The sequence below is a fragment of the Geotrypetes seraphini genome, chromosome 11 (genome assembly GCF_902459505.1).
Source record: "Geotrypetes seraphini chromosome 11, aGeoSer1.1, whole genome shotgun sequence".
NCBI lineage: Eukaryota > Metazoa > Chordata > Amphibia > Gymnophiona > Dermophiidae > Geotrypetes > Geotrypetes seraphini.
In genome coordinates, this window is record NC_047094.1 from 13,056,631 (window position 1) to 13,083,896 (window position 27,266).

General features: G+C 46.6%; 1 protein-coding gene across 2 annotated transcripts in view; it reads right to left on the reverse strand.

Moving 5' to 3' along the window:
* Window positions 1-17,520: 17,520 nt before the first annotated feature.
* SLC29A4 (solute carrier family 29 member 4) overlaps window positions 17,521-27,266 on the reverse strand; it is a 43,701-nt gene continuing 33,955 nt past the window's right edge. For both annotated transcript variants that reach the window (XM_033914488.1, XM_033914487.1), the window contains exons 9-11: window positions 22,734-22,921; window positions 19,528-19,768; window positions 17,521-17,833 (exon numbers count right to left, since the gene is read on the reverse strand). In XM_033914488.1, coding sequence (XP_033770379.1) covers window positions 17,691-17,833; window positions 19,528-19,768; window positions 22,734-22,921 — 572 coding nt within the window. In that variant the 3' untranslated portion in view covers window positions 17,521-17,690. The remainder of the gene's footprint in view (window positions 17,834-19,527; window positions 19,769-22,733; window positions 22,922-27,266) is intronic.

The window sequence follows — 27,266 nt, forward strand, 5'->3', positions numbered from 1 at the left end:
TCCTGAATCCCTTCAAGGATGCCACGGAAGAACGGAGAAGCTAGTGAATATCCTGGAGGTGGATTTAGAGGGTGTTCGGCAGTGAGAGGGAAGGACACCACAGGTGTTGGGGTACACCGACATATCCACGCAGGACAATTCCACTTCAACAAACACATGCCAACTATTGTGCGCATGGACAAGTGCAGCCCGTGAAGGATATCTGTAAGGCCCTGATTTGCTTCCAAGGGACAGGGCCTGAGGAGTCTCAGCAAATCAGGGCCTTCAAGATATCCACTAAAAGGGTTCCCATACATGCTATAAACCTAACCCTAACTCTCGATAGGAAGTGAATCTTTTAAATGTAGTGGGAGGGTTCCCCCACCCCCCCTCTCAAAAAAAGAAGGTTACTTCAATCATAACCCTCAAAAAGACAAAAACAGTATCCTCTCGGGGCGGACCTCCCGTGCACGCCTTTGTCGTGCGTGCAAATGTCGGGGCGCGATTGGCGTGCACTTGTCTTGTGTGTATTTGACGGGTCACCAGTGTTGGTGCTGGTGGACTCCTTCTATGTGGAAATGCAACGCAAGTTGAAACCCTCCATCAAGGAGAATGCGGACATGATGCTACCTTCGAATACCAAGGCCTCTTATTTGGAACAACCTGCCAATAAATCTGAGACAACCCATCAACTACCTAGAATTCTGGAAGAAACTAAACACATGCCGTATTTTCAGTAGATTGCCAAATGGACTTGAGCAATCAATTTCAATAGAAGGAATAACTCTGAATCACAATGAAAGGAATGGTATGGTTCAACCTCCCCTAAAATGCCTTCTATATCAGTCGTGTTTACGGCCCTCAGAAGTGCCACCAAATGTTCAATAGACTTTCATAACAGTTGGCTTTATGCACCCTGTCATCATTGGGTCGCTAATTTAATGGTATGAAATCTTTAATAAGTTAGATAAAACCGTCAGCTCAACTAAGTGATAAAGTAAACGGTACTTAGCTTGGGTGGTAGACCAAGAGGGATAAAGTCACCAACATGTTTCACCCTTAGGGGGTTTCCTCAGGGCACAATCCCTGCAACACAAGACTAACTTTAGTAAATGTTGAAATATTATCTTATACAGAGCTAAACGATCCCAATTTAATTCAATTCCTTACCTCAATTTAACTCGCTACTCACGATGTGGCCACCCGGTATGTGATCTAAAGATGGCCGCGGCGTGGTCCTCCGCTCAATAAATACTCGGCGGCTCAGCTGTGAATGACGTCACTGGGCAGACGCATGGCCGCACACAGAGGCGTAGGGATAACTTAGCTCCCTTACATTACACCTGGCCGTGAGAATATTCACCTATTAGTAGTGGCACCCCTATATTCATAGGGGAAAGTAAACCCTCACAGTGGGACCTCATAAAAGGGACAACCATTCAAGTTCAAGATTAAGCCCATAAGATAATATATCCACCTCTGTTCAAGATAGTTTAACTTAGCCTCCATATTACCCTCTGCTCCCTGTATATTTAAAACATCGATAATCCTCCACCTGATCTGGTCCACCGTGTGTTTTTTGGAGACCCAATGTTGCACTAGAGGGGTTGTCAAAGTTTCTGTGGCTATGCGAGACTTGTGTTCATTAAGTTTCATCTAAACTGCTCGTTTGGTACGTCCCACATAGACTAGTGCAGTGATTCCCAACCCTGTCCTGGAGGAACACCAGGCCAATCGGGTTTTCAGGCTAGCCCTAATGAATATGCATGAGAGAGATTTGCATATGATGGAAGTGATAGGCATGCAAATTTGCTTCATGCATATTCATTAGGGCTAGCCTGAAAACCCAATTGGCCTGGTGTTCCTCCAGGACAGGGTTGGGAACCACTGGACTAGTGAACAGGGGCAGATGATCATATAAACTCGATTTACATGTTCGCTAGCTTCAATGACTCGCCCTGTTTGGGGGTCTTGCCAAGTTTCGCCCTCGATGGTTTTATCGCACCATTGGCAGTTGGGAACATCTAGTATGAGCCCCTTGTTTGTTGTTTGGAGTCCCTTGTCGGTTCAGCATCTGGCCTATCGTCCTCCCCTTTGTATAGGCTATCGTGGGGTATTCCTCCAACCCTCTCAAGGCCCTCAAAATCGGCCAATGTTGTCTAATGTATCCTACCATACTTTTCACCACATCTGAGTATGGGAGGACACATACCAATCTGGATTTTTTGCCCCCGGGTCATTATCTCCGCAAGCGTCTTGTAGCAATAAATCACGGTGGGTATTTTCAGTAGAACCAAGCAATTCCACTCCAGAGGGCCACCGTTTCTCACAATTAGATCAAAACTCAGGTAAAACTCCAAATCTCAAAACTTACTTGTCTATACCCTGAGCATACACTGTTTTTCAAAAAAAAAAAAGCACCAACTTTAGAAATTTTCAGTAGTCACTTTCTTACCTTTCAACCCTCCTCCCTAAAGCAATGCGACTGCAAGCCAAGTAACTTAAGAACTTGTTTTGAATCTTGTTGTAAACCACGTAGATTCCTTGCAGAAAATTGTGGTATATAAGACACTGCATTGTATTGCTAGCTCTTCAGCATGACCCAAGGGTCAAAGGGAGGATCACAGTTCAGTGCAACATACTGATTTACTGGAGGGATAAGCTGGTAATTAAGGTGGAGGAAAGGGAGTGCCAAAAGCCGAGAGATAGCAGGGAAAAAGTGGGCACATTGACTTACAATACTAGCAGAATGAGTAATATCCTGTCTCTCTTATCTTTATTCACCAGCTCCCTGTGGGCACAACCCAGCATCATTTCACTGCAACTGAAACCTGTGCATGAACCCCTGTGGCCTGGCACCTGTGGAGACCATGGCCATAGAGTGCCACGAGATGCTGCTAGAAAGTCACAGCGGCCATTTTGAGACTGGAGCCACGATAGGCATCGGTTCTGTCCTTAGGGCCCTCAAAACCACCAAGGTTCAAAAATGTAGGCATGGGAGGGGGGTCTCATAGGAAGTGAGGGATGGGGGAGGACCTGGTCAGGAGTTTCTTGTTTTTAAGGGGGGGGGGTAGAACCAGGAATTCACTCAAAAAGACTCCTGCACAGCTGAAATCTATAATTCCATCACCAAAAAGCCATGCAACTGAAAAAAAAAAGTGAAAAGACAGCAGTGCTAGATTAGTGCTTGCAGCGGGAAGGAGGAAAAGCCTCAGAGCCCCGTTAGGGAAAAGCCCTTCTCTAACTTGAGAGGGCAGATAATGTCACTTGCAAAAAACAATCACCTCCTTCCGCTCAAACAGCACAAATTCTCTTTTGTGTGTTAAGTCACTGTTAGTGTGTTAAATAAATGTCCCAAGCGCAGAAACACAGTTTGTGTGTGGCACAGTGGGTGTGAACCACATGAACTTATCTTTAATTTACAGCATGTCCAATTCAGGATAGGTTCAGTCAAAGCTCCTGCCCCCAAACCAAACGATGGCCTAACCGTTTCCCCTTACGGCTGCTACCCAAAACTTAACTAGGTCGATGCTTGCTTGGTCATCCCCACGCATAAAGTTAAGACAATGCAGGAGCAGTTAATGCTGATATCTGGCAGTTCTGTCTAGTTAAGACCAAGGCCCACTGCCTCAATGCAGATAGGCAGGCACAAATGATTTTAACTTACCTGGTTAAATCACAAGTGGTCACCGTACTTGAAGAAGGACACGGTACTACTCGAAAGGGTCCAGAGAAGAGCAACTAAAATGGTTAAGAGGCTGGAGGAGTTGTCGTACAGCGAGAGATTAGAGAAACTGGGCCTCTTCTCCCTAGAAAAGAGGAGACTGAGAAGGGACATGATCGAAACACTCAAGGTACTGAAGGGAATAGACTTAGGAGATAAAGACAGGTTGTTCACCCTCTCCAAGGTAGAGAGAACAAGAGGGCACTCTCTAAAGTTGAAAGGGGATAGATTCCGTACAAACGTAAGGAAGTTCTTCTTCACCCAGAGAGGGGTGGAAAACTGGAACGCTCTTCCGGAGGCTGTTATAGGGGAAAACACCCTCCAGGGATTCAAGACAAAGTTAGACAAGTTCCTGCTGAACCAGAACGTATGCACAATGACGTACCAAGGGGAGAGTGGAGGGGGGGGAGGTCCGCCCCGGGTGCATGCTCCAAGGGGCCACAGCCAGCCGGGTCCGAAAGCTCACTGCTGAAAACAGCACGTCAGCGCGGCTGCCGTATTTATTCTAGAGCATAAATACGGCAGCCATGCTGAAGTGCACGAAGCTCCCGCGATGACAACTACTGCTGCCGCTGCTTTGGAAGAGATAAGTGACGTCGGAGGGGGGTGGACTGGCAGCCCAAGTCATCGCGGGACCTTGCTGCAACTCCCTGCGTCTGCCAGCCCAGCCCCTCTCTGACGTCACTTATCTATTCCGGAGCAGAGGCAGCAGTAGTCGTCATCGCGGGACCTTGCTGATTTTGATGGAGAGAGAAAGAAGCATAGTAGGGTGGTGGAAGGAGATAAAGGGGGTCAGGGTGGTATGGAAGCGTGGTGAAGGGTGAGAAAGGGGATCAAGGTGGTATGGAAGGGTGGTGAAGGGAGAGAAAGAGGGTCAAGGTGGTGTGGAAGGGTGAGAAAGGGGTCAGGGTGGTATGGAAGCATGGTGAAGGGTGAGAAAGGGGGTCAGGGTGGTATGGAAGGGTGTGGAGGGTGAGAAAGGGGGTCAGGGTGGTATGGAAGTGTGGTGAAGGGTGAGAAAGGGGTCAGATGCTGATGGAAGTGAGGGGGAAGGGAGAGGAGAGAGTGAAATGCCAGACCATGGGGGTGTGGGAGAGATGGAAGGGGGAGGCATAAAGTTTCTGGAAGTTGAATAGAAGGAGAGAAGATGCCATATAGAAGAGGCAGAGAGAGGGTAGACAGTGGATGAAAGAAAGAGAATGACAAGAAGATGAGGAAAGCAGAAACCAGAGAAGACAAGGTAGAAAAAAAAATATATTTATATATATATATATTTTGCTTTAGGGGAGATGCATTGCTGTTTCTGTGGTATTGCATTGTATGCAGAGTCCAGCTTCTTGGTGCTTCAGTTTAACCTTTGTCTACATATTTTTATTCTATCTCCCCATTTACAAAACTGTAGAGCGTTTTTTTAGCGTTGGCATCTGAGCTGTTACCACCATGGCTAAAAACCACACTACAGTTTTGTAAAAGGGGGAGGGGTTAGTTTGTGATTACATACTAGGCGAAGGTGTTTTCTGTTTCGAAAGACATGGTTTTCTGTTAGGATTGACTGTGCAGGATTGATCTGAACTAGTCTGGCTTGTTTAGTTTTACAATGGGTGTATTGATGTTGTACTGCTCACTGCACATGTAAGATGCTGCCTTTTCCTAGGTACTCATGTGTGACATATGGCTTGTTACTAAAAATCATGTTTTTCATACAGATGGGGGGGGTGTCAAAAAATGGTGGGCCCCGGGTGCCACATATGCTAGGTACGCCACTGCGTACGAAGATAAGGCTAATCTCAGGGCACTGGTCTTTGACCTAAGCGGACTGCTGGACTTGATGGACCACTGGTCTGACCCAGCAGCGGCGATTCTTAAGTTCTTATGACTCTGTATCAATGTGCACTATTGAGGGGCAGGTTTTATTTGCTAGTCATCCACTTAGAAACCCTATGTGAGTTTTGGATGACTGAAAATTAGCATTCAGATCTCCATATTGTTATGTCGATTTTAAAAAGCCAGGATATGGACCTCTGAAAATGCAATATGGCAAGGGGGAGTGGTTTGGTTATGTTTGGGATGGAACAAGGGTGGGCTTAAAACATGGACGTCTATCCCCCATTGTGGAAGGGAAAGGAACATCACATCTAGAAAGGCGAACATCGGATTCAGACCTGCCACCTGGAGCATCTTGGGGACCCTTGTTGTCCCCCTTCTGGCTGGCTCCCTGAAAGGTCCAAAGCCTGGACCCCTCTCCATCGTGATCTTAACCCCCTTTCAACACCCTACCCATGTTCCAGTCCCCTCCCAAGTTCTGATCCCTGCAAACCTTCCCCTCGAGCTCTGATCCCTTCTTGCCCCCTGCAATTGAATTGTGATTCCCGAACATCAAATCTAGCCCCGGGAAAAAAAAGCGTGCCACCCTCAAGTCGTATCCTTGCTGGTGCCATCTTTGATCCTGGTGTCTCTGCTTTCTAATAGTGATGGAAGACAGAAGTGCCATCTTTAAGAACATAAGAACTGCCGCTGCTGGGTCAGACCTGTGGTCCACCCTGCCCAGCAGTCCGCTCACGCGGCGGCCCTTAGGTCAAAGACCATAGAAACATAGAAGATGACGGCAGAAAAGGGCTACAGCCCATCAAGTCTGCCCACTCTGCTTACCCACCCCCTGCCCTAATGACCCAATTTCCTTATCTTGACCCTCGTAGGGATCCCACGTGGGTATCCCATTTATTCTTAAAGTCTGGCACGCTGTCTGCCTCGATCACCTGCACTGGAAGCTTGTTCCAATGATCAACCACTCTCTCTGTGAAGAAATACTTTCTGGTGTCTGCAGCAGCCACTCTCTCCTCCTCTCCCTATTGGCTAAGGCTCTTAACATTTGCATCTCCTCTTCCTATAGGCTAAGGCTCTTTACACCTGCATTGTGATGTCATAGAACTTTCTGATTATAGAAACATAGAAACATGATGGCAGATAAAGGCCAAATGACCCATCATAGAAACATAGAAACATAGAAGATGACGGCAGAAAAGGGCTACAGCCCATCAAGTCTGCCCACTCTGCTTACCCACCCCCTGTCTATGCCCTAATGACCCAATTTCCTTATCTTGACCCTCGTAGGGATCCCACATGGGTATCCCATTTATTCTTAAAGTCTGGCACGCTGTCTGCCTCGATCACCTGCACTGGAAGCTTGTTCCAATGATCAACAACTCTCTCTGTGAAGAAATACTTTCTGGTGTCGCCATGAAATTTTCCGCCCCTGAGTTTGAGCGGGTGCCCTCTTGTGGCCGAGGGTCCCTTGAGAAAGAAAATATCATCTTCTCTAACTGAGTCTAGCCTTACCTGCGTACGTTCTGGTTCAGCAGGAACTTGTCTAACTTTGTCTTGAATCCCTGGAGGGTGTTTTCCCCTATAACAGCCTCCGGAAGAGCGTTCTAGTTTTCCACCACTCTCTGGGTGAAGAACTTCCTTACGTTTGGACGGAATCTTTGATTCTGGTGCCATCCCAGGTGGTCACACAGGAGGACTGCTGTGGCCTGAGACAACTGGATTGCCCAATCTACATCTGAAGTAGGTGTGGTGTGGTGGGTGAGGGTATGATATGGGAGTGGCACACTTTTTTTTCTTCTGGGGCTGGGTTTGGTGTTCAGGGATTGTGATTCTATTAGAGGGAGGGAAGGGGGGGGGGGTGGATCGGAACTCAGGAGTGGGATCCGAACCAAAGAAAGCGGTCGGAAGGGGAAATCGGGTGATAGCTTGGAGCATTATCAATATCTGTGTTGTTATTTTTTAACAGACATTCATGTGGCTATTTTCCTACGTTTAGATCATATATAATTTTGGATATTTTTATCCATTTCACATTGAATCATAGAACAGGCTCAACAGCAGGTCCTGTTCCAAAACATTACTGGAACGTCAGACGTTACACTTGGAAATGTGTTTTCTTATTTAAGCATCCTTTCCAAGACTCCACTCCACATATCCCATGCAGAAACCCTGCATTAGAGAATGACACGGGGGCAAATATTTCCCCGTTCCTGTGGGAAATCGTTTTCCCGTCCCTGCCCCGTTCCTGCAAGCTCCGTCCTAATCTGCACAAGCCTCAAACACTTTAAAAAGATCTGGAACGCCCTGCCGGATGTTGTGGTAAAAGCGGATAGCGGAACTGGCTTTTTAGAAAGGTTTGGACAAATTCCCGGAGGAAAAGTCCATGGTCTGTTAATTAAGACATGAGGGAAGCCTCTGCTTGCCCTGGATCGGTAGCATGGAATGTTGCTACTCTGGGGATTCCGGAATCTTGCCACTCTTTGGGGATTCTGTTGCTACTCCTTGGGTTTTGGCCAGGTACTAGTGACCTGGATGGCCGCCGTGAGAATGGGCTACTGGTCTGACCCGGCAAGGCTTTTCTTATGTTCTTTTGTGCGGTTAAGGCGGAGCTTATAGGAATGGGACAGGAACAGAGTCAAAACTCAGGAACAGGACGGAGAAATCGAGTTCCAGCAGGGACGGGGACGAGTCCCAGCATACGTAGCATGCAAACTGTTTGCCGTGTTGTCTGCACATTTTGGCCTCACATAAGATGTAATTCAGGTGTGTGGAGTAGCAGAAGCCCTGCTGCGGTAACCATAGCTACACAAAGCCCCTTTGGAGGCAGGCAGCGCTACCCGTCAGAGCTCCTGTTGGCTGTAGGCCAGATTCGAAGCCTGCTAGCTGTCAAGATAGCGCCCGAGTCCCTTCCTCCAGTAAACCTGCCTTCAATACCTGCCCAAACCAACATGTGCGCTTTGAGTGCTAAAGACAGATAAAAACCTGAAAACGAAATTCAAATTCAAGCCCTTCTCCTGGGTAGACCAGGTCTGCCAAGGTGGAGCGAGGGCGCAACAAGGAAAGTTCCAGAAGAGGATATCACCGAAGGCGCCGTATCTGATGGATGCACCTGAATTCACGTAGTAGCCACGGCCTCCATTTCCAAGGTTAACTGGGAGAGTGTTTTCGAGCACAGAAGCAGCCCGAGTTATCTGATGAGCAGAAATTTGTTCCAGCGCTCGGAAGAGCACCATGGCAACTGCAGCTGCTCTATTTATTGGAAAACGTCAAGTGCTTTTGTTATGGAAACGCTGCGAATTGCTTTGGAACGCTCTATCTCATTGGCTGCTGATATGCGATAATCAAGAGGCTCTGCTTTTAGTTTAAGCCGTGCTTAATTGAAACAGGGAAACTGTCAATAATTGTCTATAATCAGAGAAAATGAGAAATGGCGACCGTGGAGAGGCCAAGGTATTTATCTTTCTTTTCATCTGAGGGCTTCCAAATTGGTGCGGGGAACTTTCATTCTATTTTAGGATCTCGGATGGGAAAACTGTTTGGAAAATAAAGAGACAAGATCAGGTTAGAAATGGTGAACTTGAAGGGTCAAATCGCCTAGTTCTGGATTCAATTGGCCTAGACCAGTGGCGGGCAACCTTGATCCGCAAGTTGGCATTTTCAGGATTTCCACAATGAATATGCATGAGAGCTATTTGCATACAATAGAAGCCATGCATAGAGAATGACACGGGGAAAAAATTTGTCCCTGTCCCTGCGACCACCATCCCTGTCACCGCCCCATCACTGTGACCACTGTCCCCGCGACCACCGTATCTGCCCTGTCCCCGCGACTACTGCCCACTCCCTCCTTCCTAGTGTGAGGGAACATGCGCGATCATGGATCATGCAGTCCAGAAGCCCCCTCCCGCTCGATCGCCGCGTCCTGCCATCTCCCCCCCCCCTCCACCTCACCTTAGATGCCTTCCGAGTCCAACTTTTAATTCTTCTCCCAGCCGCACGCTTTCGATAAGCAACGCGCTTGGCTGCTTGAGTTGTTGAACCTTCTCCTGTGACCCAACTTCCTGTTTCCGGTTGCGTCAGAGGAGGAGATTCAATAATTCAAGCATCCGCGCACGCGCAGCTTATTGAAAGTGTGCTGGCTGGGAGAAGAATTAAAGTCGGATTCGGCAGGCACCTAAGGTGAGGTGGAGGGAGGGAGATGGCAGGATGTGGGATGCGGTGATCGGGTGGGGATGCCAGACTGCGCGATGCGTGCTGGCTTCACTGCAGAGACAAGACCATTCACCGCTCCACAGGGCGTTGAATGGCCTTGTCCCCATCCCCGCAGCGACCACTAATTTTTCTTTCCCCACGGGTTGTTACCTGCGGATAGCTGCGGGTAACAACCACTGTGTCATTCTCTAGCCATGCATGCAAATAGATTGCATGCATAAAAATCCAACTGGGCTGCAGCCCTTGAGGACTGAGGTTGGCCACCTCCGTCATTTAGGGCTTGAGTACATCTGCATATTCAATGTATGCTGAGCACAGGGCCATAGAAAGGTATGTGCAGGCAGTGGGGTCGCACAGGGCTCCAAGATACACCTGTATCTTCTCCAAATCTTTATTCATTTTAACATATACATCAAGTGTACATTAAAATATGAACACAACATATTACATTATCACTTGATAATTCCATAACAATATATATCTAAAAGATTTATCTCTCACCCCATCTCATATCTATACATGAATAATATAATTCCTATGTATATTAATCAATTAAATTATGCACATATATATTGAATTATCATAACCCACCCATCCCCCATCTCCCCCATTCTTTCAATTATCATATAAGGAAAAAGAATAATAAATTAGCATTAATCATTATGATAATTTATTATTGGCCTCCACACATCTTTAAATCTATTAAAATGACCATTTTGTATTGCAAGTAAACGTTCCATTTTGTACAGATGATACACTGAGTTCCACCAGAAGCTGTAATCTAGTCTAGAACAATTTTTCCAATTCAATGTTATTTGTTGCGTCCCTACTCCTGTAAGGATCATCAAAAGCTTATTATTTACTGCAGATATTTGGCTTTTATTTCTCATACACATTCCAAATAAAACTGTATCGTATGACAATGCCACATGATTTTCCATAAAGAGGTTAACTTGATCCCATATTAATAACCAAAATGCCTGAATATATGGATAATAAAATAAAAGAAGATACACCTGTATGCCCTTACCTGCCCCCTCTGCTCAAAAGCAGAGAGATGACTGTGCATCCCCGCAGGAAGATCTCTCCTAATGGAAACCGCCCGCAAACGCTCCTACAACCACTTCATCCCGAGAATTTGCAGGAGCCAGTCAGGAAGCCTCTCGGCTCGGAGCCGCTCAGCGGCTGAAGAAACCCGATCTCGCGGCAGCCACCACCGACCGGATTAGCAGTGAGGCAGGAGCGCGGACAGCTCGCTCTGGCCCGCTGCACCTCCGGACCTCCAGGGATCGGCAGAGGAAGTACGAGGACAGGGCAGGGAGGGGGGATAGAGTGCAGAGCCTGGCGGCGGCCTGCAAAATTCTGGGAGGGGGGCGCCGGCCTGAATATAAACCGGGATCCCCCATTTTTGGGCCGCAAATCCCGGTTTATATTTGAGCATATACGGTATGTATTATCTCTCTCTTATTTGAATTTCAGTGCTGTTACTATGTATATTTCTGAAACTGTTTCAAAGGAGTCCTATTATTACGTTTTAATTTGCTGATTTTGAGTTTTCCTCATTCATTGTATTTGTTTATAGTTGGTCTTTTTACTTCTGTTATGCTGTGAACATAATAGTTTTATATTGAATTGTACTTGCTGTGAATCTCTTCATAAAGGTGGTTAATAAATCCAGATAAATCAAAAAAATAAAATAAACGGTGGAATGGGGTTTTTCTCATCTTCTTTGCAGTAAAAGCAAAATCTGGAGGCATATAATCAGTGGCAGCTGGTGTGTAGGTGTGACAAACAATTGTGCCACCAAAACGGAGATTAGAGACACAGAGGCGGGGGAGGAGGAGTATAAGAGTGATATAAGTGGAGTGCGAGGGGGTGCTGAAAAGACCAACCCACCAACTTCCTAAATTCTGAGCTGAAAAGACTGTTATCTTGTTTCGTTAAGTGGTAATTTGGAGAAACAAAAAGTCTCTGTTTTTGACATTGTTTCAGATCATTGATTGAACCCTATCCACGTCATTCTCTTCTTGGTTGGGCTGAGAACTTTTCAGCACCCCCCCCCCCGGTAGTGTATTGTGATGTCATAATGCCTCATTCCACCAATAAGAGCCAGCCTCATCAGTGATGTCACAATGGCTTGATTGTCCTAGACTTGGCTCACTATTATTACATACGAGATAGGGCGGAAAAGTTCTCAGCCCAACCCACCAACTTCCTAAATTCTGAGCTGAAAAGACTTATCTTGTTTCGTTAAGTGATAATTTGCAGAAGCAAAATTCTATGTTTTGACATTGTTTCAGATCATTGATTGAATCGTATCCACGTCATTCTCTTCTTGGTTGGGCTGAGAACTTTTCAGCACCCCCTCGGAGGTAGATGGCGTATCAGGAGGAAGTATGGTGGGGGAAGAAGGGCAATGGAGAGGAGAGGAACAAAACACAACAGGCGCTTAGCACATCCAGAGCTGCTGCAAAGGGTGGGCACAAAAGGGGACTGCCTCGGGCTAGCAAGGAGTGTGAGAAGTGGGGGTGCCATATCACCCTCTTGAGCCACCGTGTGACTCTGAAAGCTGGAGAGCCTGACAGAAACGAAACAAACTCAAAGCACGCTCTGTGCCAGAGCTGGCCCACCCACACGTACTAGGCAGTTGCCTAGGGCGACAACATTTGGGGGGAGTTCAGCAGTTCTACAAAAGACACATCATTGCTGGTGTGGGTCTGCCTAGTCCTTCTCCTTCCAAACTTCTTGGTGACTGTCATTTCTGTGCATGTTGATTGCCTCACCAGCGTTGCCCCCAGATGGGGGTTGGGGTTAGGAAGCCATTGAACACTCAGGGGAGGGAATGCGAGATGCTGAACTCTTATGAGGAGGTTGGGAGTGGGGACAGGAGATGCTGAACACCTTGAGGCTAGAGGGAGGATGGAATGGGTGATGCTGAATCCCTTTGCGGGGGGAGGGGGGGGGACACAGGAGAGAAAGAAAGAAAGAGAAGCTGCACACTTTGTGAAGGAGAGTTAAGGAAGGGAAGGGGACATGCTGGGCATGATGTGGGAGGATTTTAAGAACCTAAGAATTGCCATACTGGAACAGACGGAAAGTCCGTCACACCCAGAATCCTGTTTCCAACAGTGGCCAACCCAGGTCCCAAGTACCCAGCTAGATCCCAAGTAGTAAAACAGATTTTATGCTGCTTATCCTAGGAATAAGCAGTGGATTTCCCCAAGCCATCTCAATAATGGCCTATGGACTTCTCTTTTAGGAAATTATACAAACCTTTTTTTAAACCCCGCTAAGCTAACTGATTTGAACCCTTGGAGAGTGTGTTTATAGCAAAGTTTGCCTAGGGTGCCAGATACCTTAAGCCAGTCACACTCTGGGCACCATTCTTTTCAACAACTGCCTTAGTTATACTGCTTACTTCTGATCCATCAGCAATAAATGCATTTAGGTGTGCTGTATCTTCTCTTTCTATGGAACTAGAGTGGATAACTTATATGGATCAAGTTCACAGACTGTGCAATAGTACCATCTAGTGAAGCTATGGGAGTACTGCACTTAACAATAAAACTTTGGTCACATAATGATAAACTTCGAAGTTCGAGCTCGGTTTGAAAGGTGGACAGGCTAGGATCATGAGCCAGAAATTTAGGGAGTAATATTTGGCCAGCAGTGGTCAAGTTTAAAAAAAACTTTGACTGTCACCAAAAAGATTATGCCCTGATATTCAATTCTGGCCATGTCCAGGTACCAGCTTTAAATATTTATTTTAGGCATTTATATACTGTGCTACAATCAGGGTATTTGTGAACAGCCAGCACTTAAACAGTTAAGTCAAACTGGTCAGAGAGAGGATTTTTTTTTCATTTTAATTTGTAAGCCGCTTTGAACTACTGCATTAAGTGGGATAACAAATGTACGATAAACAATTACCATTTATACAATAGTACTTGCCTGGTTAAGGGCTGAATATCGGCACTTATCCAGTTAAATGCCCACTCTGCACCTGGACCACTACCTCTTCAAGGCCCATTCAGCACCAGATGACTGGGCAATATCACTGAATTTAAGGGAGGCTGCCTTAAAGTGAAGAGGGCTTCCTCTGAGAGGAATTAAATGTTCCTGGTCTGTGTTCTTCCTCCCAAGTCCCAACCCCAATCCAAACTGCAATGGTACAAGGTGCTTTACTGACAGAAAAAGCAGCTGTATTTCATGTTAATATAATTTAAATTAATTTATATATATTAATTATATAATTTATATAATATTAATTTGTATATATTAATTATCCCCCTCTTTTACGAACACATAGCGCGGGTTTAACACTGCTCCGAATTCCTATGAGCGTCGGCGCAGTTACTGCCACCTCCGGTGCTAAAACCCACGCTATGTGTTCGTAAAAGAGGGGAGTATATAATTTAAATTAATTTATTTTACATTTATTTTTTTTAATTCATTAATTTAGTTTAAATCTTTTAATTCATTTGACGTGTATTTTTTTAAAATTTATTTCATGTTGAGATATTGTTGTCAATGATGTCACATGGCATTTTATAACATTATATATTGTAGGACTCCTGATGCAGTCAATTTAGCCGAAACACGGTCCGTGTTGCACCTATAATTTGCCATCTGCTTTTATGATTGACAAGACTACTACTATGTGCATGGATTTTATCATTGGTTACTACTGCTACTACTTATCACTTATTTATTTATTTAATTTGTTTTTTTTAATCCTGTTGTTCCCAAGGAGCACAGAACGGGTTACAGGTTAAACATACATAATATCAGTACAAGATTACAATGCAAGTTGTCATCCTAGTTGGCACATATTAGGTGTCGTTATCCTTACGTGGCACAGACTGGTTCGGTTACCAATATACAATTCTTTGCAATCCATGGCTCAAGGGTGGGGGGTGGGGGGGTCAGATGAAGAGGTAGGTTTTTATTGCTTTTCTGAAGTTGAGGAGACCTTCAAGAGATCTGATCTGCGGTGGCAGTCGATTTCAGTGGCTCGGTATGAAGTGGGAGTAGGCGGTTTGGCGGTTTGTAGTCGAAGGGCACCACCAGGGGGCGTTTTGAGGCGTATTTCATCCTGGCACATAATGGAGGAAGTTTAGCCATCACATAGCCCTTGTGCAAGGATTTGAATGATAGCATCAGGTCCTTGAAGACACAATGTTTAGCTACAGGCAGCCAGTGAGCCGACTCTAGAGCCTTGGAGACAGGGTCACGGGCACGGAGGGTTTTTAGAAGCCTGATTGCCGTGTTTTGAACACACCGGAGCCATCGTACATTCTGTGCCTTGAGACCATTGAATAGCGTATTGTAGTAATCCATGCGAGAGAGTACTAGGGCATAGAGTAGTTGGGCAAAGTCAGACTCTGAAAAGTAGTTCCTTATTTTTCAGCGTTGTTGCAAGTAGTAAAATGAGGAAGATGCCACCTGAGAGATATGGTCGGAGAGCGACAGGTTCCAATCAAGGAGTATTCCTAGGCTGAGCACATGGTCTTTTGCAGTGAGAGTAATCGAGTCCCAGCGCAGCGAGGGACGGGCACAGTCTCAGCGTTCTTTGCGGTTCCAAAGGAATTCTGTCTTGGAGGCATTTAGTTGAAGTTTATTGACAGAAATCCAGTTTTTTGATTTCTGAAAGACAATTTAGGAGTTTCTCAATCTGGGCATCATGGGCTTCTCCTAGCGGTAGGCACAGTTGGATGTCATCTGCGAAGGAGTGAATCTGTATTTGATATTTGCTGAAATTTGATATTTGCTGAGAGGTGTACAAAGCGTTGTACATTTTGACATTTATAGACGGTCCCTCGGAAGAGCTTACAATCTAACTTGGACAGACAGACATGGCATGTAGGGTTGGGGATGTAGAACTCAAAGTGAGAGGAGATAGGAGTCGAAAGCACTCTCACAGAGGTGGGCTGACATTTATAGACGGTCCCTGCTCGGAAGAGCTTACAATCGAACTTGGACAGACAGATATGACATCGAGGGTTGGGGATGCAGAACCCAAGGTGAGAGGAGTTAGGAGTCGAAAGCACTCTCAAAGAGGTGGGCTGACATTTATAGACAGTCCCTGCTTGGAAGAGCTTACAATCTAAGTTGGACAGACATGACATATAGGGTTGGGGATGCAGAACCCAAGGTGAGAGGAGTTAGGAGTTGAAAGTACTCTCAAAGTGGTGGGCTTTTAACTGGGCCTTGAACACTGCCAGAGATGGAGCCTGCCACAGGGATTCAGACAGCTAATAATGTGGGTTTTGAAGACCAGGCACGCTCTGATCTCTTCTTTCGAACTTTGCTGCTATTTGTGCAGAGGTGACTGTCTTCTATCTGGTTGGCAGGATCACATTTTAGAGCATTTTTTAAAAATGAAGGTTTATTTTTCAGCAAATAGTAGTCAGCACATTTGGACGAGAGGGCACTGGTTAAAATTTTATCTCACACTATGTTCCATCCAATTGCTCTATTTTCCTGTGGATGCAATTAAAAAACATTGCACACAATACACACAGACACACACACAGCACATAGAGCAGCACCAACGTCAGCCTCCCCAGTGCTCGAGGGCCCCCGACAGATCAGGTTTCAGGCTATCCTTGATGAATATGCACGAGAGAGATTTGCATGCATGCCACCTCCCCTATATGATAATGAATCTCGTACATATTCATTAGGGAATCCAAGCAGACCAGAAGGAAATGCCATTACGAACCAGAAGCAGTGCAATAACAGTGCAGTAGGCCACAGACTGAGCAACGACATGGAGCCAAGGACTGGAAGAAGCAGATTTTGTTACACCCGACATGGTCTGTGTTTCAGCAAATGCCTGCAGCAGGGGTCTGTGTGTTGCTACACCAAAGCAAAGCTTCCTATTTCAGCCCCACAAAGGCAGGATTATCATTTCAATTGAAGAAGCAGAGGGTTGGTCTAAACCAGTGATTCCCAACCCTGTCCTGGAGGACCACCAGCCAGTCAGGTTTTTGGGATAGCCCTAATGAATATGCATGAGAGGTTTGCATATAATGGAGGTAACAGGCATACAATTCTGCCACATGCATATTCAGTAGAGCTATACCTAACTAGCTGGTGATCCTCTAGGACAGGGTTGAGAACCATTGGTCTCTAAACTTTGCAGCCCTCCTACAAAATAACAGATAATAACAGCTCCACTGTGTCAGTAGACAGAAGGCTCAGATTCACACATCACAAAGGATCATGTGACACACATGGGCCCCTGATACAATCGTTTGCTGAAACACAGGCTGTGTCGAGTCCAGTAAAAATCTTCCTCCAGTCTTTGGTTCCATCTGTTGCCCACTGCATTGTCACTGCATTATGGAAAACATGACCCACTGGCGGCCCTTGAGGGCTGGGCATGAAGACCAGTCTTAAGATATATTTCAACTGCCTGTTTACCTCCTTAAACTTCATGTCTAACAAAATACTTCTTCATGGAAAGGATAGTGAATGTGTGGAACAGCCACTAGGTGGAGACAAAAACTGTATCTGAATTTAAGAAAGCTTGAGACAAGTAGAATGGATCTCTAAGGGAGAGGAAGGGATAGCAGATGGCATGGATGGACATACTGGATAGGCCATATGGTCTTTATCTGCCTTCAGTTTCAATGTTTCTTTGTTTCTGTGCTTCATATGTGCAGGGGGGACGGGGGTGGGGGTTGGCAGTACCTCTCCACCACCTCCCATGTACCTCTTCAAATTAATAATAGAGCCAAAATGTGAATGAATCTTTGTATTTCACCTTCATGATTTAAATACAATAAATTATGTTTCCTTCAGTCGATTCCTGACTTGTAACCAGGCCCTGGTAAAATGGCGAATAATAAATATAGGACAGCTCAGTCCATAAGTTCCCCTTTCCCCAGGCAGCGAGGATGGCCCTTGCACCCGAGGGCAGTCTCTCAGTTCCTTTGCTCCATGCTTAGTAGCCGACGGCTGGAGAGCTGTTGTAGATTTCAGTGTGGAAACAGGTATTATGAGACATACTGGTGAGGCTATAGGCAAAGTAGGCGACGGCAGATCCCAAGGTCAGTCCAGACATGTAGGACACAGTCATGGTGTTACCTGCAAGAAGGGACAGAGCTTCAATGGTGGATCTGGTTTCTAAACGAGAGGTCTATGCATCTCATGGCTAGGCTGACATGGTTCATAGACAACCCCGCGAAAGACAAAGGCGCGCGCCGACAACTGAGCGCAAGAGGGAGGCGCGCGCCAAAGAAAATTACAGTTTTTAGGGGCTCCGACGGGGGTTTTTGTTGGGGAGCCCCCCCAGTTTACTTAATAGAGATCGCGCCGGCGTTATGGGGGGTTTGGGGGGTTGTAACCCTCCACATTTTACTATAAACTTAATTTTTTCCCTAAAAACAGGGAAAAAGTGAAGTTTTCAGTAAAATGTGGGGGGTTACAACCCCCCAAAGCCCCCACAACGCGGCGCGATCTCTATTAAGTAAACTGGGAGGGTTCCCCCCACGCCCCCCCCCCCGTCGGAGCCCTAAAAACAGTAATTTTCTTCGGCGCGCACCTCCGCGCTGCGCTCAATTGTCTGCGCGCGCCTTTGTCCCGGAGCGCTTTTGACCTGACACCGGCTGACATGTCTACTGTCATTTTTTATTTTTTTTTTAACTTTATTGATTTTTCAAATTTTGAAAGTGCAATACAAATAGTAAATCAGAAAAACTGCACAATTATTACATTAAACATTAATTTTCTCCCAACTTCATTCTTAACATAATAATATATCTGATGTGATTACAAATTATAATTAAATAATTTAACTATTCAAAATACATTTTCCTCCCCCCCCCTCCCTGATATATGGAGTCCATTGATTAATTTATTGCAGTATAATAAGGGTCATGTTTCTTTCTTTTTCATTAGATTTCTACCGTCTTAATATCTTATAAATAAACAGTCTGAAACTCTTGTCATGTTCTACCCTTTGAAGACAGAACGAACAAGGAGCAAAATTTAGCAAATCATGACAAAATCACTGAGGGGCCGTTACAGGTTACATCGTTTCACCGAATAATCAATAATAATAACTTTATTCTTCTATACCGCCACAATCTTACGACTTCTAGGCGGTTTACAATCAAGAGTGCTGGACATTCAGCGAAATACAATAAGTAGATATTCAGAGGAAATACAGAGATCAGAGACCTCAGGAGGCAATAGTATAGAAATACAATTTGCTGAGCGAAAATGTAATATGTACATTTTAGTAGGTAATGTCCGACAGGACCTGTTGGGGATAAATAGCAACGTAAAGTTACGATAAGATGAAGATAACAAATTATATTTATAACAGTGCTGTAAGTTCAGGTGGAATAGGGAGGGAGAGGGAGCGCGGGTCAATTGTTTAGGTATTTCTGGAACAGGTATGTTTTTAGGCGTTTCCTGAATTCCCCGTATGTAGTGGGTGAAAGCAGTTGGTCTAGGTCTTTGCCCCATAGGACTGCTTGGTGAGAGAGAAGGTGTTCGTGGTGTTTTTTCATTTTGCAACCTCTAAGTGGAGGGGAAATGAGTTTTGGGTGTGTGTTTCTCTTGAGTTTGTTATTAGAAAATGCGAAAAGGTCCGTTATGTACTTGGGGGTCAGGCCGTATAGTACTTTGAAGCAGAGGCAGGCAAATTTAAACCTTACTCGGGCTTCCGTTGGTAGCCAGTGCAGATGTCCTGAAATCCCAACTTGAGGAATGAACTGAGCATCCCACCTCTCCCACCCACGTACATTCCGCATTTATTCCAAACCAGCTCTTACCTGCCAGCTCACGCTGCTCAGGACTCACTTTGCCAGCCGCCAAGATCATTGGTACACTGCCAAAGTAGCCGTTGGTGATGCCCATCAGAAGGGAAAAGATGCAGGGCCAGGCCGGGTGACTGAAAGCAGGCTTGCCATTCGGATAAATGCACATGATAAACAGTGGAATGAAAACCACTCGCAGGCAAGAGCAGACAAGCAGGTGAGTTCCTCTCCAGTCATAGGGCAAAGCAGCCAAGATCTGGAACAGGAAAAAAAGCACAGGATCGCACCGACTGCAAACACTGAAGAATGTGCTAGAGCAGGGGTGGGCAACTCCGGTCCTCGAGGGCCAGAATCCAGTCGGGTTTTCAGGATTTCCCCAATGCATATGCATGAGATCTATTTGCATGCACTGCTTTCAATGCAATGGGGAAATCCTGAAAACACAACTGGATTCCGGCCCTCGAGGACCGGAGTTGCCCACCCCTGTGCTAGAGCAAAGTACCGGCATAGTCCCTTACTGACGCAGCCAGGTGATCTGGCGAAATAAGGATCCTTGTCGGGATTATGCACTCTTCTGCTGGAGCAGTGAAACTTTTGGGACTCCTGGAGTGTTTCAAGATGTGAAGAACGGAAGATTCTGTGAACAACTGGCGAGTGAGTGTTTGATTCTCCAGATAAGGATAAATGTTTTTCTAACTTTCCTGTGCACAGACAGTGGTTTGGACTTTTTTAAGCTATGGAGCAAGTTCTCTGTGGAGTTTCTGTATTTATGCTGCTACCTAAGTTTAAGACTAGAGAATGACACGGGGACAAATCTGTCCCCATCCCTGCAGGAACTCAATTTCTCCGTCCCGTCCCCGTGAGTTTTGTTGCTGTCCCTTTCCTGCCCCATTCCTGCCTTAACCACACAAGCCTCGAACACTTATGATTTTAAAGCGTTTGAGGCTTGTGCAGATGAGGACGGAGCTTAGGCGTTGGTGGAATGAGGCATTATGACATCACAATCTCAGCTCTAGAATGTTGCTACTTAGGATTTTAAAGCGTTTGAGGCTTGCGCAGATGAGGACGGAGCTTAGGCGTTGGTGGAATGAGGCATTATGACATCACAATCTCAGCTCTAGAATGTTGCTACTTAGGATTTTAAAGCGTTTGAGGCTTGCGCAGATGAGGACGGAGCTTAGGCGTTGGTGGAATGAGGCATTATGACATCACAATCTCAGCTCTAGAATGTTGCTACTTATGATTTTAAAGCGTTTGAGGCTTGTGCAGATGAGGACGGAGCTTAGGCATTGGTGGAATGAGGCATTATGACATCACAATCTCAGCTCTAGAATGTTGCTACTTATGATTTTAAAGCGTTTGAGGCTTGTGCAGATGAGGACGGAGCTTAGGCATTGGTGGAATGAGGCATTATGACATCACAATCTCAGCTCTAGAATGTTGCTACTTAGGATTTTAAAGCGTTTGAGGCTTGCGCAGATGAGGATGGAGCTTAGGCATTGGTGGAATGAGGCATTATGACATCATAATCTGAGCTCTAGAATGTTGCTACTTAGGATTTTAAAGCGTTTGAGGCTTGCGCAGATGAGGATGGAGCTTAGGCATTGGTGGAATGAGGCATTATGACATCATAATCTGAGCTCTAGAATGTTGATACTTAGGATTTTAAAGCGTTTGAGGCTTGTGCAGATGAGGACGGAGCTTGTAGGAACGGGGCAGGGACAGGAAAAGAACTTGCGGAATGGAACGGGAAAACGAGTTCCTGCGGGGACAGGGAACCATTTGTCCCTGTGTCGTTCTCTATTTGAGGCTTTTTTTCTCCACATGTTTGTGACTGCTAGATGCTCTGTGGGTTTAATTTGTACATACAATGACAATAATGAATACCACTCTTCAGCCAGGCTACGTGACATATGATCTCGTCTCTCCGTTTTCCTTATTTACATGGGCTCACAAGGTCTCGGCCTACCCCAGTGCCCAACTCAGAGGCAGGACAGGTGGTTTAAAAATGGCATAATAAATGAAATATTCACTATTTCATGATCAGCCCCCCCAAATGAAAAGGGTAACCTTTGATACACACAGCACTGGGATTCTTTCTTGCAAGGATGAAGAAGCTCGAAAGACGCACACTTGCGAGGGAAGAGACACCAGTGATGCCAAGCCAAAGACACCTGCCACTGGTTGACACTTTCAGCCACTATAATGTGTGAAAACCACATGCCCTGGCCACCACAGCCAGTGACATAGCGAGGGTGGATGGCGCCCTAGGCGGCGGTGCTCCTCCCATGCCCTCAACTCCGCCCCCCCCCACTCCTTCCCCGTTCCCCCCCTGTCGCGCGCACCCCCCTTCCCTTCCCCCGTACCTCTAGCTGTTCACCGCCGTGAGCAACAAGAACGTCAACGCGCTCCTCGCCGCCCCGTCGACTCTCCCTCCGACGTCACGTCCTACACGCGGCACCCAGAAGTGAGGTGGGCGGGAGAGATGACGCGGTGTCGAGAAGCATGCTGAAGTTGCTCGAGGCGGTGAACGACTAGAGCAGCGGTCTCAAACTCAAACGCTTTGCGGGGCCACATTTTGGGGTTTGTAGGTATTTCGAGGGCCTCAGAAAAAAAGAGTTAATGTCTTATTAAAGAAATGACAATTTTGCAGGAGGTAAAACTCTTTATAGTTTATAAATCTTTCCTTTTGGCTAAGTCTTAATAATAATATTGTCATTTATAGCTAAAGAGACAGATGATCAAGAAACGGTTTTATTTTACTTTTGTGATCATGATAAACATACCGAGGGCCTCAAAATAGGACCTGGCGGGCCACATGTGGCCCCCATGCCGCGAGTTTGAGACCACTGAACTAGAGGTACTGGGGAAGGGAAGGGGAGCAGACGGGTGGCGAGGGGAGGCATGGAAAGAGGAGGGGTGCCAGCGCCCCCACCTACATGGCGCCTGCGGCAGACCGCCCCCTGCCCCCCTCCCCCTCCTCACTGCGCCACAGACCACAGCTCTGAACAGCGAGGATTGAAAGAGTTAATTTCAGGAGACGAACTGCCCCAGAACGAAGAGAGAACTGTTATCTTATATTCAGACATATGAAAGTGCTCTACGAACAGAAGCCCGACGCGCTGAGAACTGGCTCTTCGCGCTCTAGACTAAATCCGCTTCTGTTAGCGTACCGCTGACGGGAGGAGGAAAAGGGAGCCCCCCCCCCCTGGTTGCCATACCTTGCCCACAAAGTCTGAGAGGTTGAAAATGGCCATGATAAGGATGGGGAGCCACTCCCCGAGAGTGCAGTTCCGTATTTCCGACTCTAGTCCCGGAAAGAGGCACAGGGTGATGAAATAGGTCATCGCTATGGAAAGCATGTAGGCCCAAATGATTCTTGAGACAATGTGCCGATGCAGCAGCCTGTCTGGAGAAAAAAGCAAACACATTAACAAAGCGATCAGCTTCATGTTATTAGCCGAGGGCAAAATCGCCACAATACGCCAAGGCAACGAGAGAGTTGCAAGCGTCACTTATTGTTCAAGGGTTTGCGGAAATTCATAGAAGATCGTGAGGCACTCGTTTATTTATTTATTCCAAAGTTTATAGACCGCTGCATCCGCGAATTCTGCGCGGGTCACAGCAAAACACGCCTAATAAAAACAATTAACAAACAGACTCAAATAACATAAACTGGTTCATTAAAAAAAAAAAAAAAAAAAATACAAACACTCGCTCAAATAACATGGTTTTCACCATTTCCCTGAACTGCAAAACACTTGGGGCTAGATTCGCTAAGCTCACCGATCGTGTCCCAACCAGTTTGCGAGCGTTCCTCGACCCGATTCGCTAACCTTCTGGCCGATCAATCTCCCACCCGATCCGATCCGTCCATGCAAATGAGGAGAATAGCACGCATAAGTAGGAAGGCAGCGATTCACTAAACAGAAGAAGGAACACCGATTGGGATTGCCGATCTGAAATGAAGCGACTGCTGAGGACCAATCGCTTACTGTCCCTGCCTACTCTCTTGCTCTCTGCCGCCCTGAATTCCCAGTTTGTCCCTGCCGACTCTCCTGCTCCCTGCCGCCCTGAAATCCCAGTTTGTCACTGCTGATCCCTGCTCTCTGCCGCCCTGAAATCCCAGTTTGTTCCTGCCGACTCTCCTGTTCTCTGCCGCCCTGAAATCCCAGTTATCCCTGCCGACTCTCCTGCTCTCTGCCGCCCTGAAATCCCAGTTTGTCCCTGCCGACTCTCCTGCTCTCTGGTGCCCTGAAGTCCCAGTTTGTCCCTGCTGACTCTCCTGCTCTCTGCCGCCCTGAATCCCAGTTTGTCTCTAACGACTCTCCTGCTCTCTGCCGCCCTGAATTCCCAGTTTGTCCCTGCCGACTCTCCTGCTCCCTGCCGCCCTGAAATCCCAGTTTGTCACTGCTGATCCCTGCTCTCTGCCGCCCTGAAATCCCAGTTTGTTCCTGCCGACTCTCCTGTTCTCTGCCGCCCTGAAATCCCAGTTATCCCTGCCGACTCTCCTGCTCTCTGCCGCCCTGAAATCCCAGTTTGTCCCTGCCGACTCTCCTGCTCTCTGGTGCCCTGAAGTCCCAGTTTGTCCCTGCTGACTCTCCTGCTCTCTGCCGCCCTGAATCCCAGTTTGTCTCTAACGACTCTCCTGCTCTCTGCCGCCCTGAATTCCCAGTTTGTCCCTGCCGACTCTCCTGCTCCCTGCCGCCCTGAAATCCCAGTTTGTCACTGCTGATCCCTGCTCTCTGCCGCCCTGAAATCCCAGTTTGTTCCTGCCGACTCTCCTGTTCTCTGCCACCCTGAAATCCCAGTTTGTCCCTGCCGACTCTCCTGCTCTCTGGTGCCCTGAAGTCCCAGTTTGTCCCTGCTGACTCTCCTGCTCTCTGCCGCCCTGAATCCCAGTTTGTCCCTGCCGACTCTCCTGCTCTCTGGTGCCCTGAAATCCCAGTTTGTTCCTGCCGACTCTCCTGCTCTCTGCCGCCCTGAAATCCCAGTTTGTCCCTGCCGACTCTCCTGCTCTCTGGTGCCCTGAAGTCCCAGTTTGTCCCTGCTGACTCTCCTGCTCTCTGCCGCCCTGAATCCCAGTTTGTCTCTAACGACTCTCCTGCTCACTGTCGCCCTGAAATCCCAGTTTTTCCCTGCCGATTCTCCTGCTCTCTGCCGCTCTGAATTCCAGTTTGTCCTTGACTGCTCTCTGCCACCCTGAAATCCCGGTTTGTCCCTGCCGACTCTCCTGCTCTCTGCCACCCTGAAATCCCGATTTGTCCCTGCCGACTCTCCTGCTCTCTGCTGCCCTGAAACCCAGTTTGTCCCTGCTGACTCTCCTGCTCTCTGTTGCCCTGAAGTCCCAGTTTGTCCCTGCTGACTCTCCTGCTCTCTGCCACCCTGAAATCCCGATTTGTCCCTGCCGACTCTCCTGCTCTCTGCTGCCCTGAAACCCAGTTTGTCCCTGCTGACTCTCCTGCTCTCTGTTGCCCTGAAGTCCCAGTTTGTCCCTGCTGACTCTCCTGCTCTCTGCCGCCCTGAATCCCAGTTTGTCCCTAATGACTCTCCTGCTCACTGTCACCCTGAAATCCCAGTTTATCCCTACCGACTCTCCTGCTCTCTGCCGCTCTAAATCCCAGTTTGTCCCTGCCGACTCTCCTGCTCTCTGCCGCCCTGAATCCCAGTTTGTTCCTAATGACTCTCCTGCTCACTGTCGCCCTGAAATCCCAGTTTGTCCCTGCCGACTCTCCTGCTCTCTGCCGCCCTGAAATCCCAGTTTGTCCCTGCCGACTCTCCTGCTCTCTGCCGCCCTGAAATCCCAGTTTGTCCCTGCCGACTCTCCTGCTCTCTGCCGCCCTGAAATCCCGGTTTGTCCCTGCCGATCCCTGCTCTTTGCCGCCCTGTGAGCCCATGGTTGTAACTCGTGGGTTAAAAGCGTGTTCTGTTCCATAATCTTGGCTAAAGCATGTTCTGGTCCAAGTAAACTGCAGCCAGCCATCCCCCTTTGTTTTGACCTCACATGTGTGGAGAGCATACGCATTCGCGGATCGCATCTACAGCCAACGAGGATGGTCTGCGCACGCGTCTCGATCCCTTTACACTAGCATGCGCGCTGTAGGGCGTGCGTCCCATCACAACATTTGCATGCAGAGTCTGTTGTGAATCGGTCGCCCGGCAAGACTCGGCCACAGATTGCCCACGGATCACCCAACAACAGTGAGTTTAGTGAATCTAAGCCTTGATGCCTTTTTTTTTTTTTTATCTCGATGGACAATGCATTCCATAATATTGGACCCTGGACAGTCAACATGGCATGACGGAAACCTGAGAGTCTAACCATGTTCATGGCCGATACTATTTGAAATAGGTCATGAATGATCAAGGCAACAAGGAGTCGGTCACCGAGACTCTTATCCGGGCCATAGATAAAAACCTTCCTAGACTCAATTGCTCCTGTCTCAAAATCTCTTATTTCCTATTGGAATCTTCAATGAGCGAGGTAGCTATTCCAGCTACCCTATTGGCTACGGTGGTTTTATCACCAGATAAAAATTGGATATTACAGCTTTATTTTAAGAATAGACATAAAGAATTTCTTGGATATAAAGTTTAAATATTTCCGGATGTGACAAGGGAATCTCAGAAACGAAGGAAGGAATTTTTTCTTCTTAAACCTGGGGTCGCTGCAATGGGGGCATCATTTCTTTTACGATATCCTTGCAAATGCATTGTAAAGTATAAATCTTGCAATTATATTTTCTTTGAACCCTCTCAGCTAACAGGATTTCTCTCCAGGAGGGGCCTTGAAGGGGATTAAGAAAATCTTAATGTATAATTTACTCTTGATCCACTCTCATCTGACCGCCTAATTTGTAATTTGAATTTATTCTTTTTCCTTTTAATAGTTTCTCACTCAGGAACATCTTGGATCTCAATTTGGGACTTTAATTTTGATTAAGTAAATAGCAATTTTGTTATATAGATGTTACTTCAATTGTTTATATTATGTTGACTCAATCATATTCTGTACAAGGAGTTTATTCTTGATAATATGTTCAAAATATAAATAAAGGAAAAAAAAAATAAATCTCTTATTTCCTGAAGCATTCCACCTGCGAGTGTATTAACCTTGGACGAGATATCCAATTTAATCAGACTCGGTGTCCCAAAGGGTATCTCATTAGCGTGCCGTGTGCAAGACTATCTCATTAGTACGGGGATATCAAGTGACGTAAACAGGGGAACAGAGGACACAGCAGACACCCCCCCCCCAAGTCTGATATTGGCTTGGAGAAGAGAACTGCACCCAGGCTTTTTCCAATTAAATATCCAAAGTAAAAGTACAGACTTCATCGACTGAAATATCAATGTGCTTCTTTCGTGGTCCTATTGTTTCTTTTGGATAAGGGGGGAATTCTTCAATGGATGCTAAGCCATTTAGCACATGCTAAACCCTGAGGCCCATATCCTATAAACAGTGCGTTTGGTTAGGTGCTGATAGGTGCCCTGTCGGCACCTAATTTAAGAGCAAAACACCGTAAAAAAAATTAAAAGTATTGCAAAAAATGTAAAAAAATAAAAATAAAAAATTGCCTGTATCGTAGCTACGGAGGCTATTTATGGCATTTAATGCCACTGTAGGCGTGGCTAATGCCAGAAGTGGTGTTTGGCATCATAAAGCACCTCCATAACCATGATTCACGTCAAAAATTACAAAGACTAGGGGGGGCACCCGAAGCTACAGGGAAATACTTTTAAAACCAATAGGA